Source organism: Dendrobates tinctorius, unplaced genomic scaffold (assembly GCF_039654945.1).
Source record: "Dendrobates tinctorius isolate UK_male_01 unplaced genomic scaffold, ASM3965494v1 ptg000200l, whole genome shotgun sequence".
Lineage (NCBI taxonomy): Eukaryota > Metazoa > Chordata > Amphibia > Anura > Dendrobatidae > Dendrobates > Dendrobates tinctorius.
Window position 1 is genome coordinate 1,540,572 of NW_027361867.1, and position 15,037 is coordinate 1,555,608.

The window sequence follows — 15,037 nt, forward strand, 5'->3', positions numbered from 1 at the left end:
ATAGGCCGAGTGCACGCTTAAAGAGTCACACCGAGCACAGAGTTAGATGTCTACTCCTTTCTCAGCAAAGGCTTGCACACAACTGATGTTTATTCTCAAGACAAAGTGACAGAAAATGGGTGTCACACAATCTTCTGAGTAGCCAGTGTCAGTCTATGATAGGTCCATTTCAGCTTCACTTCCATATATGGTATCCAGTATCTCAGCTTCTGCATTCCAAGGATTTCTTCCAGGGTGTTGTCTGAAGACACAGACGCCATCTTGGTACACCATATGTGAACTGACTTATATAAGTCTGACCCAGCCTATTTTGACCTTAATGACCGGGCCTTTTTTTTAGCAATTCTGACCAGTGTCCCTGTATGAGGTAATAACTCAGGAACGCTTCAACGGATCCTAGCGATTCTGAGATTTTTTTCATCACCTATTGGGCTTCATGTTAGTGGTAAATTTAGGTCAATAATTTTTGCGGTTATTTGTGAAAAAATTGGATATTTGGTGAAAATTTTGAAAGTTTCACAATTTTCAAATTTTGAATTTTTATTCTATTAAACCAGAGAGTTATGTGACATAAAATAGTTAATAAATAACATTTTCCAAATGTTTACTTTACATCAGCACAATTTTGGGAAAAAAAAAATTTTGTTAGGAAGTTATAAGGTTTAAAAGTTGACCAGCGATTTCTCATTTTTACATCACCATTTTTTCTTAGTGATGACCACCTCACATTTGAAGTCACTTTGAGGGGTCAATATGACAGAAAACACCCAAAAGTGACACCATTCCAAAAACTGCACCCCTCAAGGTGCTCAAAACCACATTCAAGTAGATTATTAACCCTTCAGGTGCCTCACAGGAACTAAAGCAATGTGGAAGGAAAAAATGGACATTTTAATTTTTCCAACAAAAATGTTCTTTTAGCCTCATTTTTCCATTTTCACATGGGTAACAGGATAAAATGGATCCTAAAATTTGTTGGGCAATTTCTCCTGAGTACACCGATACCTCATATGTGGTCATAAACCACTGTTTGGGCGCACGGCAGGGCTCGGAAGGGAAGGAGCGCCATTTGACTTTTTGAAGGGAAAATTAGTTCCAATCGTTAGCGGACAACGTGTCGAGTATGGAAAGTATGTAGTGTACGTCAGATTAGTGTGTGTAGTGTAGTATATGTCAGATTGGTGTGTGGTGTTTATTACACCACCCACATCAACCTGACATACACTACACCACACACACCAACCTGACGTACACTACGCCTCACACAACAACCTGACACACTTTGTCCGGTTGGTGTGAATGGTGTTGTGTATGTCAAGTCTGTGTGTGGTGTAGTGTACGTCAGGATGGTGTGTGTGGTGTAGTGTATGTCAGGTCGGTGTGTGGTGTAGTGTACGTCAGGTTGGGGTGTGTGGTGTAGTGCATGTCAGGTTGGTGTGTGTGGTGTTGTGTATGTCAGGTTGGTGTGTGGTGTTGTGTATGTCAGGTCTGTGTGTATGGTGTTGTGTATGTCAGGTCGGTGTGTGGTGTTGTGTATGTCAGGTCTGTGTGTGGTGTAGTGTATGTCAGGTCGGTGTGTGTGGTGTTGTGTATGTCAGGTCTGTGTGTATGGTGTTGTGTATGTCAGGTCTGTATGTGGTGTGTATGTCAGGTCTGTGTGTGGTGTAGTGTATGTCAGGTTGGTGTGTGTGGTGTAGTGTATGTCAGGTCTGTGTGTGTTGTAGTGTATGTCAGGTCTGTGTGTATGGTGTTGTGTATGTCAGGTCTGTATGTGGTGTGTATGTCAGGTCTGTGTGTGGTGTAGTGTATGTCAGGTCGGTGTGTGATGTATTGTACGTCAGGTTGGTGTGTGTGGTGTTGTGTATGTCAGGTCTGTGTGTATGGTGTTGTGTATGTCAGGTCTGTATGTGGTGTGTATGTCAGGTCTGTTTGTGGTGTAGTGTATGTCAGGTCGGTGTGTGATGTATTGTACGTCAGGTTGGTGTGTGTGGTGTTGTGTATGTCAGGTCTGTGTGTATGGTGTTGTGTATGTCAGGTCTGTGTGTAGTGTAGTGTACGTCAGGTTGGGTGTGTGGTGTAGTGTACGTCAGGTCGGTGTGTGGTGTAGTGTATGTCAGGTTGGTGTGTGGTGTAGTGTATGTCAGGTTGGTGTGTGGTGTAGTGTATGTCAGGTTGGGTGTGTGGTGTAGTGTACGTCAGGTCGGTGTGTGGTGTAGTGTATGTCAGGTTGGTGTGTGGTGTAGTGTATGTCAGGTTGGGTGTGTGGTGTAGTGTACGTCAGGTCGGTGTGTGGTGTAGTGTATGTCAGGTCGGTGTGTGGTGTAGTGTATGTCAGGTTGGTGTGTGGTGTAGTGTATGTCAGGTTGGGTGTGTGGTGTAGTGTACGTCAGGTCGGTGTGTGGTGTAGTGTATGTCAGGTTGGTGTGTGGTGTAGTGTATGTCAGGTTGGTGTGTGGTGTAGTGTATGTCAGGTTGGTGTGTGGTGTAGTGTATGTCAGCCTGGTGTGGGTGAGTTCTGTAGTGGAATGTCAGGATGTGTTTAGTCCCCGGACGTGTGATGAATTCTGAAGCATTCATTCGTACACAGTCCAGGTTTGTCAGGACACGCTTCACATTGGAAACGAGTTTCCCTTCTTATCCCCCTTTTATAGCACACCCGGCACCTTTATTTTTGTTCTCCCCTTAGTGGGAGCATGTTGTCCTGGTACCACACGGGAAACTTGAGTTCCAGGGGTGCTGGGGCACGCTCCGTCCTCCTCTCCAAAAATCATGGCCTTTATCACCGCCTCCTGGAACTGAAGGAAGGTGTTGTTGGTCTGGCCTGCACATCGTGATAGCACGCATGCGTTATACAGTGCCGTTTGTACGATGTGCACAGCCAGTTTTTTATACCACACTTTTGCGCTCCTCATGGCACGATAGGGCTGGAGGACTTTATCAGAAAGATCAACTCCCCCGCATGTGTTTGGTGTACCCCAGGGCACAGTCCGGTTTGTGGACCTGGTCTGGGGTACCTCGAACGGTGGTGGCCGTGGTGCCGGGACCATGGAATTTCAAGAGAAAGACCTCTCTTTTGTCTTTGAACTTGACCACAAGCATGTTGCCGCTACATTGGGCTCAGCTCTCACCCTTTGGGAGAGGCTGCTCAATTAGTGACAAAGGGAGACCCCTCCGGCTTCTGCGCACGGTACCGCAAGCGACGGTGGCTCTGGCAGAGAGGGAGTGAAAGAGTGCGATGCTTGTATAAAAGTTATCAACGTACAGATGGCCACCTTTATCAAGCAGAGGGTGGCCCAAATCCCACACTATTTTCCCACTCACCCCCAGAGCAGGTGGACATTCTGGGGGCTGGATCCTGGTGTCCTTCCCTTGGTAAACTCTAAAGCTGAGCGTGTACCCTGAGGTACTCTCGCACAGCTTGTAGAGTTTTATCCCGTACCTCGCCCTTTTGCTGGGCAGGTACTGACAGAACTGAAGCCTCCCTTTGAAGTGGATGAGGGATTCAGCCACAGAAATTTCCCTTTGGGGAATGTACACTTCAGCAAACTTGTTGCTGAAGTGTTCGATGACCGGCCAAATTTTGAACAGTCTTTCAAAATTGGGGTCATCGCGGGGAAGGCTGTGAGTATTGTCCCTGAAATGAAGAAATTTAGGAATCGCCTCAGAACGTCTGCGACTCATAACCATGCCAAATACTGGAGTTTGATATAAAATATCAGTACTCCAGTATTAACGAATTTCTGGTTTCTTCACAATCCCCATGTTCAGGACCAGTACCCAATATTTCATCATTTCTACAGAGTCAATGGGACTCCAAGTAGAGAATGAAAAAATTGGGTGTTCCGCCAAAAATTGCTGGGCATACAAGTTTGTTTGCTCCACCATGAGACTGACGATTGACTCCGAGAAATAGACTTTGAAAAAGTCTATTTCCCTGAAGTTGGCAGTCTCAAACTGGATTCCTGATTGGGGAATGAAATCAGGAATCCGTGGAGCAAAATTCTCAGGGACAGGGGTCCAGGAGGGGGCACTAGTGCTAGGTTGGGCCTGACTAGCACTAGGTTGGGGGAAACTCACATTTGGCTGTGGGTCTCCTTCCCCGGCCTCCGTCTCTTCCTCCCTGGGCTCCAGACGATTTTTTGTCCTGTGACATCTTGGTGGTGGTAAGTCTGTGTCGCTGGAGGAGGAAGAGTGGGAGGAATAGAGAAAAGTGGGGTCATGTCCCTCACTATCAGTTTCGGAGGCAATAATGTCATATGACTCCTCAATTGAGTAGACCCTTGATGACTCGGATGAGCGGGACATTATGTGTGTGTGCGTGCGTAAAAAAAAGGTTTATTATAGTGCGTGTGTATGTGCGAGTGTTTGTTGAAACTTTACTGCAGGAGGCGGCTATCAGGAGGGGGCTGTCAGGAGGGGGCTGTCAGGCACGTGGGGGGGCAGGAAGGAGCTGTCAGGAGCGCGGGGGGGGCAGGAGGGAGCTGCAGCAGCAGCAGGGGGATGATCACCGGGTGCAGAAAGGGGCTGATGAGATGGAAGTGGATATGTAGCAGCAGGGGTTGATCATGGGGGCAGGGGTTGATCAGGGGGGCAGGGGTTGATCGGGGGCTGAGGGGTGATCACGGGGGGGCCAGGAGGGGGCTGTCAGGCACAGGAGGAAGGGTCTGAGGAGCCTGCAGCAGCAGGGGAGATGATCAGGGGTGCAGGGGTTGATCAGGGGGCAGGGGTTAATCGGGGGCTGAGGGGTGATCACGGGGGGGGCCAGGAGGGGGCTGTCAGGCACAGGAAGAAGGGGCTGAGGAGCCTGCAGCAGCAGGGGAGATGATCAGGGGTGCAGGGGTTGATCAGGGGGGCAGGGGTTAATCAGGAGTGCAGGGTGTAGTTAGCGGAGGTTGAGGGGATGGAAACAGGCAGTGGGGAAGAAGAGGTGTGTATTGTATGTCAGTGGCGGCGGCGCTGATCACGGGGCAGGGCAGCTGTCAGTCACCTCACTCCTCAGCTTCCACAAACGGGATGAAGCTGAGGCCATCGTTTTACTCTGCCCCTCCATATCTGATTGGACAGCTAGCGTCACATGGACGCTAGCTCCAATCAGATGTGAGGGGGGTGACTAAAAGGTCACCAGGAGTGATCGTATCCCCGAGTCTAGGTCTCCCTGTAACGGCGGGTCGGGTGACCTTTGATTGAACCCGGTCACCCGACCCACAGGAGGGAGATCTATTTATGATGCCACATAGGCGTCACTGGTCGGATTGGCACCGAAGGGGTTAAACAATAACCAGCCCACAGCTGCCCAAAAATGGCACACCTATTAGATGCGCCAATTCCAACGCTCTGCCCGGCTCTTCACACTTGCCCTGTGTTTTGTTTTATTTCTAATAAAAGACTTTATTCTGGCTGTGTCTTTATTTACCATATAACTATAGGATTAGGAATGGATAGGGGTCTTATAGACACCTCTCCATTACTAAGCCCACGTAATGGAGCGCTGTCTTTAAGACACCCATACATTACTAATTCTATAGTTATATGGTAAATAAAGACACAGCCAGAATAAAGTTTTTTTTTTATGTCACCTGACAATACAAGGGTGACATCAACCCCACAAATATGAACCCCACTTGCCGTCACTACAGGGCAAGTGAGAAAAGCCGGGCAAAGCGCCAGAACTGGAGCATCTAATAGATGTGCCTTTTCTGGGCAGCTGCGGGCTGTTATTTTTAGGCTGGGGGTTCAATATCCATGGCCCCTTACTAGCCTGAGAATACCAGCCCCCAGTTGTCAGCTTTAGCAAGGCTGGTTGTCAAAAATGGGGGGTCCCCACGCTGTTTTTTTAAAAAAATTATTTAAATGATTAAAAAACAGAGTGGGGACCCCTCTAGTCTTGATAGCCAGCCTTGCTGAAGCTGACAGCTGAGGGTTGCAGGCCCCAGATGTGAGTTTTGAAAGACTGGTTATAGAAAATAAGCAAAAAAGAGGGAAAAAAAATCCAGCTTCCAAAATTCCAATTTATTGTGAATAAAAGCAAGTCCAAAAGATCCAGTAAAAGAGAATCACATGGTTGTGTGTAACAAGCAACGCGTTTCGAACAGTATCTTGTTCTTTCTCAAAGCATCATTCATTTTTTTCTTTGGTTATAGAAAATACAGGGGAACCCACGCCATTTTTTTTCATTCATTTATTTAGTTATAGCGCAGGTGGCGGGTGAGGAATACTCCCATCATCCGCTCCTGCTGTCACTGTTCTTAGCAGCAGGTGTAGGTTGATGGGAGTAATAGTCCCAAAAGCCGCCACCTGCTGTCATCATTCTGACTTTTGTATAACTCTCATCATTCTCCCCGAGCGTCTTCAGCACCCGCCACCGGGGAACATACTGCACTGATGCTGCACATGGTTGTCACATGTCTGCCACAAGTATTACACACATGGACATCTCCGGTACCGGAAATATCAGGACGTGTGATACCGGCCTTATACACAGTTCTCTATAAATGTGTAATATTTCTTCTTGAATCTCATCTGACAGAAAATATTGGAGCTTACGATAGTTTAGATTGTGAAGTCTCCGAGCCCCATACGCTAATTACCCCAGAGAGGTTTCACCACTAGTTACTCATTTATTACTGATGGAGACTGTGGAGTTTGATCATTTCAGTAGATGTTATTGTCTATAGTCACAGTGTTTGATTACAGTAGTGTCCAAAATCCTCTGATTTAACCTCTTCCTGCAGCCAGTTTTGTGTTCTTAATCAGGCCCCATTATTAATATCTGACGTGTGTCACTTTATGTGGTGATAAATTATTCACAGAGGATAATAGGAAACAAATGGATCTTACAAATTATTTTCCAGCTTCGCACTGTACCCTATATACGGTTGTACACTACTGTCTGGGCACATGGCAGTGTTCAGAAGGGAAGGAGCGCCATTTAGCTATATGAATGCAGATCTTGCTGGAATAGTTTGCAGACACAATGTATTGGGAGCACTGTTCATGGTCACCTGGCAACTCAAAAGATGTCCTCCATGAACATGCTTGGCGCTATCTTCTCTACTCTCCATATCCCAAGGATTGCCTTGCTCATCGCCCTTTAACACCATTACATGGATCTGGACTTACACAGGGACCCCTAGGCTTGGACCATGGTGTTACCTGCTATTCTGTGGAGTTAGATGGCAAGAAGAATAGTCAGGTAGCTGGGTCAGAACCAGAAGGACAGAATACAGAATCAGAAGACACAAGAGTAGTCAGTAAACGGGCCACGGTCACAGCAGGGGATAAATACACAAGCCGCAAGCTGAGCACAGAGGACTGAACCAGAGGAGAACAGCGCTGTATCTGGCATATTCCGGCCATGTGCTTTGCGCTTTAGTAGGGTGTGGTACTTTCCAATTGGCTGAAGTAGGGAACAGATTACTCCAGCTGGACAGCAGGAACAGATCCCAGATGAGATTGGACACATCATATGCAGAAGCCCTAATATGACTAAATAACAGAAAACCAGAATAGTAGAAATCCCCATAAAGTGATTCCATGTTATTAATTAATTCACTGAGGGTTATAATCCTTAGGAGGAGTGAATATTTTAACTCCACAGCCACTTTCCGGAAATTAACACACAGTGGATGTTGGAGAGTGAAAATTACACATTTGCCATTTTATTACCCAGCACATAGTGCCCAGATTGAGTTCCAGGAGACACCGCAAATTAAGTGGGTTCTTCTCACTATAATATTGCTAAGTACAGGCATGCTAAGGGTGTGTGCACACGTTGCGGATTCTGCAGTAGATTTGGCCCTGCGGGTGCGCAGCAGAATAAGCTGCGTTGTACAGTACCATGAAAGTGAATAAATTGAAAAGCGTTGTGCACATGCTGCAGAAAAATCTGCGTGGAAACGCTGCGGGTTCATGTCAATTCTTTGTGCGGATCTGCAGCGTTTCTGCACCCATTGACTTGCATTAAGTCGGGCATATCCGGAGCAAAACCGCAGATCTAAAAAAGATCTGCGTTTTTGCTGTGGATGAAACGTTGCAGATCGGGAGGGGGGGAAGAGTGGGGGCGGAGTGTGGGCGGTGACTGTGTGCTTGTGTATGTGTGTGGGCGGTGACTGTGTGCGTGTATGGGCCTGTGTGTGTGTGTGGGGGGTCATTGGGCGGTCTGCCGGGCTGTGCGGGGGTCATTAGGCATATGTCGGGGCTGTGCGGGGGTCATTGGGCGGTCTGCGGGGCTGTGTGTACTACAAGTCCCATCGGGCTATGCCTGCTACACTGTCAGTGCTTATACACTTAGATTGGAAGGAAGGATCATCCCCGCGCTGCCGCAAGAAGAATTCCAGAAATTGTAGAGGTGTTAACGTGGTTCTACGTGTTTGGGGGGTTCAGGTGACCCCTTCATCAGGACATACCACAAATATTGTACCAAATCATTCTCAAACACTATCCGAAGCCAAGAAACATCTAGAAAAGATTAAATTACAAATTAATCCAATTCAAAGATAAAACCACTGCTGTCCCGAAGACACTGAGAGGTAATAATAAATCTGTCTGGATTGCGGGATTTCGCGATACTCAAGATGGCGTCGCCGCAAGAACATGTCGCCGGCGTGGACGACGTCTGGATCCAGGATGGTGCCGGCGGAAGATGATGTCGGGGATCGTGGAGCAGCGGCGATGACGGCGTGAGTATGAGAGACGGAGTGAGAGAAAGGGTCGTATGTGGAGTGAAAAAGTGAGTGGACGTGAGTGGAGATGGTGAAAGGTGAGAGGAGTGTGTGTTGAGGAGGAGTGGTGTGTTGAGGGTTAACATGGCAAGAGGTGTGCTGTGACGTCACCAGTTACAACTGGACGGAAGTTGTTACAACCCGGAAGCTGCTTAGCGCATTTATTATTATAGAAGATTTGGGAGGCAGAATGAATAAACAGTTGAACACCGCACGCTACTGGTTCATCCAACAAGGTTTTCAATTAGACTGTGAACTGTCATTGTCTTGGTAAATAAATTTTTTTACATTGCTTGCCATTTTTTAAGTAGAAGTGTTGAAAAATATAAAACTCAAGGATATTTTATTTAAAAAAATTGCTTTTTATGTTAGATGACTGTACAAGGAGATCAGAGGGACAGCTGACATCTTCAATTTTTAAATCTGATGATCTTGAGATCCTACAAGATACAACTGAAGTGAATGCCGTTACTCCAGACACATCATCATCCATTCACAGCAAAGATCTGTCATCTGATCCTATGAAACAGGTCCCATCTCCTGATTCATTACTGACTACTAAGGGAAACCAAAGTCACAAAAGAGACATTACAAAACAAACTGCTCCTAAAGCAAAGAAGTCATTTTCATGTTCAGAATGTGGTAAATATTTTACATGGAAATCACATTTTGTTAACCACCAGAGAATTCAAACAGGGGAAAAGCCTTTTTCATGTTCAGAATGTGGGAAATGTTTTAATTGTAAAGGGAGTCTTGATGAACACCATAGAACTCACACAGGGGAGAAGCCTGTTTCATGTTCAGAATGTGGGAAATGTTTTATCAATAAATCAGCTTGTGTTAAGCACCAGAGAATCCACACAGGAGAGAAGAAGCCTTTTTCATGTTTAGAATGTGGGAAATGTTTTGCACATAAATCACATTTTGTTACCCACCAAAGAACTCACACAGGGGAGAAGCCTTTTTCCTGTTCAGAATGTGGGAAATGTTTTGCACATAAATCATATTTTGTAACCCACCAAAGAACTCACACAGGAGAGAAGCCTTTTTCCTGTTCAGAATGTGGGAAATGTTTTATCAATAAATCAGTTTGTGTTAAGCACCAGAGAACTCACACAGGGGAGAAGCCGTTTTCCTGTTCAGAATGTGGGAAATGTTTTAACATTAAATCACATTGTGTTACGCACCAGAGAACTCACACAGGAGAGAAGCCTTTTTCCTGTTCAGAATGTGGGAAATGTTTTAACCAGAAAGGGAGTCTGGATAAACACCATAGAACTCACACAGGGGAGAAGCCTGTTTCATGTTCAGAATGTGGGAAATGTTTTAACAATAAATCAGATTGTGTTACGCACCAGAGAATCCACACAGGAGAGAAGCCTTTTTCATGTTTAGAATGTGGGAAATGTTTTAACCAGAAAGGGAGTCTGGATAAACACCATCGAACTCACACAGGGGAGAAGCCTTTTTCATGTTCAGAATGTGGGAAATGTTTTAGCAGGAAATCAGATTGTGTTAAGCACCAGAGAATCCACACAGGGGAGAAGCCTTTTTCATGTTTAGAATGTGGGAAATGTTTTAACAGTAAATCAGATTCTGTTAAGCACCAGAGAATCCACACAGGGGAGAAGCCTTTTTCATGTTTAGAATGTGGGAAATGTTTTAACCAGAAAGGGGATCTTGATGAACACCAAAGAACTCACACAGGAGAGAAGCCTTTTTCATGTTCAGAATGTGGGAAATGTTTTAGCAGGAAATCAAATTATGTTCAGCACCAGAGAACCCACACAGAGGAGAAGCCTCTTTCCTGTTAATGTGGGAAATTTTTTAACCAGAAAGCGCTTCTTGATCGCCATCAGAGCAGTCACATAGAGGAGAAGCCATTTTCATTTTCTTAATGTGGGAAATATTTTACTTGGAAATCAACTGTTAATAAACATCAGAGACGTCACATAGGGGAGAAGCCTTTTTTTATATTCATAATGTTGGAATAGTTTTAACCAAAATTGAATCTTCTTAAATGGGTTGTCTCTTGTCATTCCTCATGTTTGCTGACAAAAGGATAAAACTAAACCTTATTAATTCCAAATATAAAGCTATACCCATAATTCACCCCTTGAAGATTAGTCAGAAGGTGACTAATAGAAAAAACATGTACCCCACATCTCAGTATATAGGGTGAGGTGATGTATACACACTCACTCTCCAAGCCTTTCATTTGTATGGGTTTCATCGTCCTCACCAAAGGCGACTCATCAAGAGACTATTTAATATTGACCTATATTCAAGCGATACTTTGGAAGTTTATAAGCCACTCCAGTGTCAGGAATAGATAGTATGATTTTGAATTTACCAAATGGCTGCAATGAAACAAAGAGTGAAAAATTTAAAGGGGTCTGAATACTTTCCATACCCACTGTATCAGTAAAAATAACTCCTCTTTATTAGGTAAAGTATGAAAGAATTGCGCCATTTTCCGATATCCATCGCTTCTCCATTTTTCATGATCTAGGTTGGGTGAAGGCTTATTTTTCGTGTCAAGCTGAATTTTTTAATGGATACCATTTTGGTGCAGATACGATCTTTTGGTCGTCCTTTACTGAATTTTAATGTTGTTGTGACCAAGAAAAGTAATTCTGGCGTTTTGACCTTTTATCTCATCACGCCATTTAGCGATCGGGTTAATTCTTTTTTATAGTGATAGATCGGGCGATTCTGAACGCCGCTATAACAAATATGTGTATGCTTGATTTTTTTAATTGTTTTATTTTGAAAGGGGGGTGATTTGAACTTTTATATTTTAATATTTTTAAAAACTTTTTTACTTTTGGCATTGTGAAGACATACAGCATTGTATCTTAATTAACCAGATTACTATTTTTTAGCAAATGAAGAATAATAGAATGTTATCTGTATGTTGGCTTTAAATTTAAGTGTTGATTTCTGGTTGGTCAACAAAACAGACTTTTGCTTGTGTAAGCCGGTAATATTGACTTTTATTGTGCGCTTATCCTTGATCACTAGTGATGTTTGCTGATATGCTAATTATGCATTGTGTTATGGAGCCAGTTTGCTGACTTCTAAAGCAGAGAGGGAAAAACTATGCAAATAGCTTAAATAATCAAGTAATGCAATAATCTCATCTCCATTCTTACCCTTTATGTAAATACTGAATGAGGGACACTTTTTAAGTCTAAAAATAGGTTACATGCCTCTGTATAAAGAGACTGAGAGAGAAACAGCCAGAGAGATTCTGCCAAGACATCTATACATCCAAAGGACAAGAGACAGGACAGCAGCCACAACATCATCACAAGGGACACGGATCTATCATTCTATGGGAAACAACCTAGGGGTTTTCAGCCTCGGTTGGAAGAATACAGATCTGCTCCATTCACCATCACTGAACCATGGATATGTTCGGAGAAGCCAGATTGTGATCTTTAGATCAAGTGGCTTTGCACCCTGTATGGACTCAATGGACTGTCATCTTCCTACATTTATTGTTACCTCGTCTCTGTGTGCGTGCCACAGCTGGAGTAGTTGACCCTGGAAGATGAAGCCAGGTTGTGATCCTCGGATCAACTGGCCTTGTATGGACTGTCATCTTCCTACGCTTGTCATTACCTCCTCGCTGTGTGTGCCACAGGTGGAGTAGCGACCCTGGAAGATCTGAAGTCACAGCTGCCATTATCGCAGCGAGTCAGCAGAAGCATGAGACTCTGTAATGTGCCCCATCTTGGGTATTTTCCTGGGACTGTTCTATGTGTTATCTGCTTGTTTTGTTGTACAGTAAAGCATTGCCCACACTGTGTTACCCTCACCCTGCATTGTCTGAGTAGCGTTTTGAACATGTTAAAAGTAGAGCAGGAGTTCAGCAGGACGATCTCTGATCCATGTGGTTTTGGCTAGCGGGCGGCGCACACAGCATTCCAGCAGTGACAAGCATAGAGGTCTGCTGGAGACCTCTGGTTATCATGCCAACCCATCGGTGACCCATGATCATGTGATGGGGTCACCGATGGGTGGCATTTCCGGAAATCTTGCTGGAAGTGCCGCTGTCAGAGGCTGTTAGGGGCAAATGGCAGCTGTTCAAAAGAGCTGACATGTGCCGGAAAAGATGTGAGCTCACCGCCGGAGCCCACATCAAAGGGAGGAAGTACATTTACACCCAATGTCAGAAAGGGGATTGTTTTTACAGAGACAGAAGTGGTAATCAATCATGTACAGTATACATACAATTACAGAAATACTCAGCTTCTAATGGTAAATAGTATAGAGTTACCACAAGAAAATATAATTTGTGTAAATCATGTGTAGATATAAAAATTCATGCAAATGTCAAATGTAGCTCCACCTAGTGGCTATGTGCAGAAGTGCCATCATACAGTAACATGTATCCTAAGACAGTGTCAGTATCAGACTGTGTGTCCACGTTAGCATTTAAAACCTGACACAAAACTGGACTCCTTCCCAGAAAACGCACGTTTTTGATGCAGTTTTTTCCGCACGTCTTCTGGACTCAGGAAATGGCTAAAAACGCGGACTTATGTGGAAAATAATGTGCATGCTGCGTTTTTAGCCGCTAAGCGTTTCCTATGCGGAAAAAAATGCATCAATTGGCACAAAAAGGCCAAAATGCATTAAAATGAATGGGATGCTTATTTTAAGTGTTTGTGAAGTGTCTGATCCGGCAACAACACTTCAAAAACGCAACGTGGGCACAGCCTAAAGGTGCAAATGAGATTAAGTGCACCATATTTATTGAGTACTAGCTGAAAAGCGCGGCGCTGCCCGGGCATAGTAACCAACTGTGGTTAGTTATAACTAGTGTTGAGCATTCCGATACCGCAAGTATCGGGTATCGGCCGATACTTGCTGTATCGGAATTCCGATACCGACTTCCGATATTTTTTCAATATCGGAAGTCGGCATCGGAATCGGAAGTTCAAAGTTGATTGACAGCCTGACGTCATCATGATGCGCGGTGTGTGCGCATCATGATGCGCCGTCATTTCGGGCCTTCCGGGGGTCTCTGCCGGCCTGCCGGGGGGCTGTGTGGACTGCCCGGGGTCTGTACCGGCCTGCCGGGGGGCTGTGCCGGCCTGCCGGTGGTCTGTGCACCCTGTGGGGGTCTGTACCGGCCTGCCGGGGGGCTGTGCCGGCCTGCCGGGGGGCTGTGCTGATGTCCGGGGGTCTGTGCAAGCATCGTCCGATGGGACTATAAGTCCCATCGGACGATGCCTGCTACCATGACAGTGATTGACACATTAGCCAATGATGGGACAGTAGTAGTCCCATCATCCGGCTAATGTGTTAAATGTTAAAAAAAAAAAAATAAATAAATACTACATACATACTACATACATACTACATGCATGCTACATACATACTACATACATACTACATATATACTACATGCATGCTACATACATACTACATGCTACATACATACTACATATATACTACATGCATGCTACATACATACTACATACTACATACATACTACATACATACCACATATATACTACATACATACTACATACCACATATATACTACATACATACTACATACATACCACATACATACTACATGCATGCTACATACATACTACATACATACCACATACATACTACATGCATGCTACATACATACTACATACATACTACATATATACTACATACATACTACATGCATGCTACATACATAACACATATATACTACATGCATGCTACATACATACTACATGCTACATACATACCACATACATACTACATGCATGCTACATACATACTACATGCTACATACATACTACATATATACTACATGCATGCTACATACTACATATATACTACATACATACTACATGCATGCTACATACATACTACATGCTACATACATACCACATACATACTACATACATACTACATGCATGTAGTATGGAAATGCATGGAAATTCCCACACAGCAATGGCATAAAGTGAGACTAGGGACTTTTTTTTTTTAAGTGGCGGAGGAATACAGTGCGGAAGGATACCTACCTTCCGTCATTGGATTCCTGCAGCCCGTAGAGAACGGCAGCATCAACTGATGCTGCAGTTCTCTACCCAAGATCGTCGTGGGACACACTCGTGGACTGCTTCGGATCGTGGGTGAGTATTTTTGTGGTTTGTTATGTTAATATTTATTCCGTAAAAGACAATGGCTTCGGGGAACAATGTGACAAGTATTGGTAAGTATGTTACTCTATGTTATATGTACTGTATGTCTATGTATGTATTGTATGAATGTATTGTATGTAGTATGTATGTAGTATA

At 44.5% G+C, this 15,037-nt stretch overlaps 1 protein-coding gene and 1 pseudogene across 1 annotated transcript; one reads left to right on the forward strand and one right to left on the reverse strand.

The window, feature by feature from the left end:
• The window catches only part of LOC141056815 (uncharacterized), a 79,225-nt pseudogene that overhangs the window by 27,853 nt on the left and 36,335 nt on the right, over positions 1-15,037 (reverse strand).
• LOC141056842 (uncharacterized) lies at positions 8,509-10,892 on the forward strand. Its single transcript, XM_073553311.1, has one exon. The coding sequence runs from the start codon at positions 9,086-9,088 to the stop codon at positions 10,532-10,534; it is 1,449 nt and encodes a 482-aa protein (XP_073409412.1). The 5' UTR covers positions 8,509-9,085; the 3' UTR covers positions 10,535-10,892.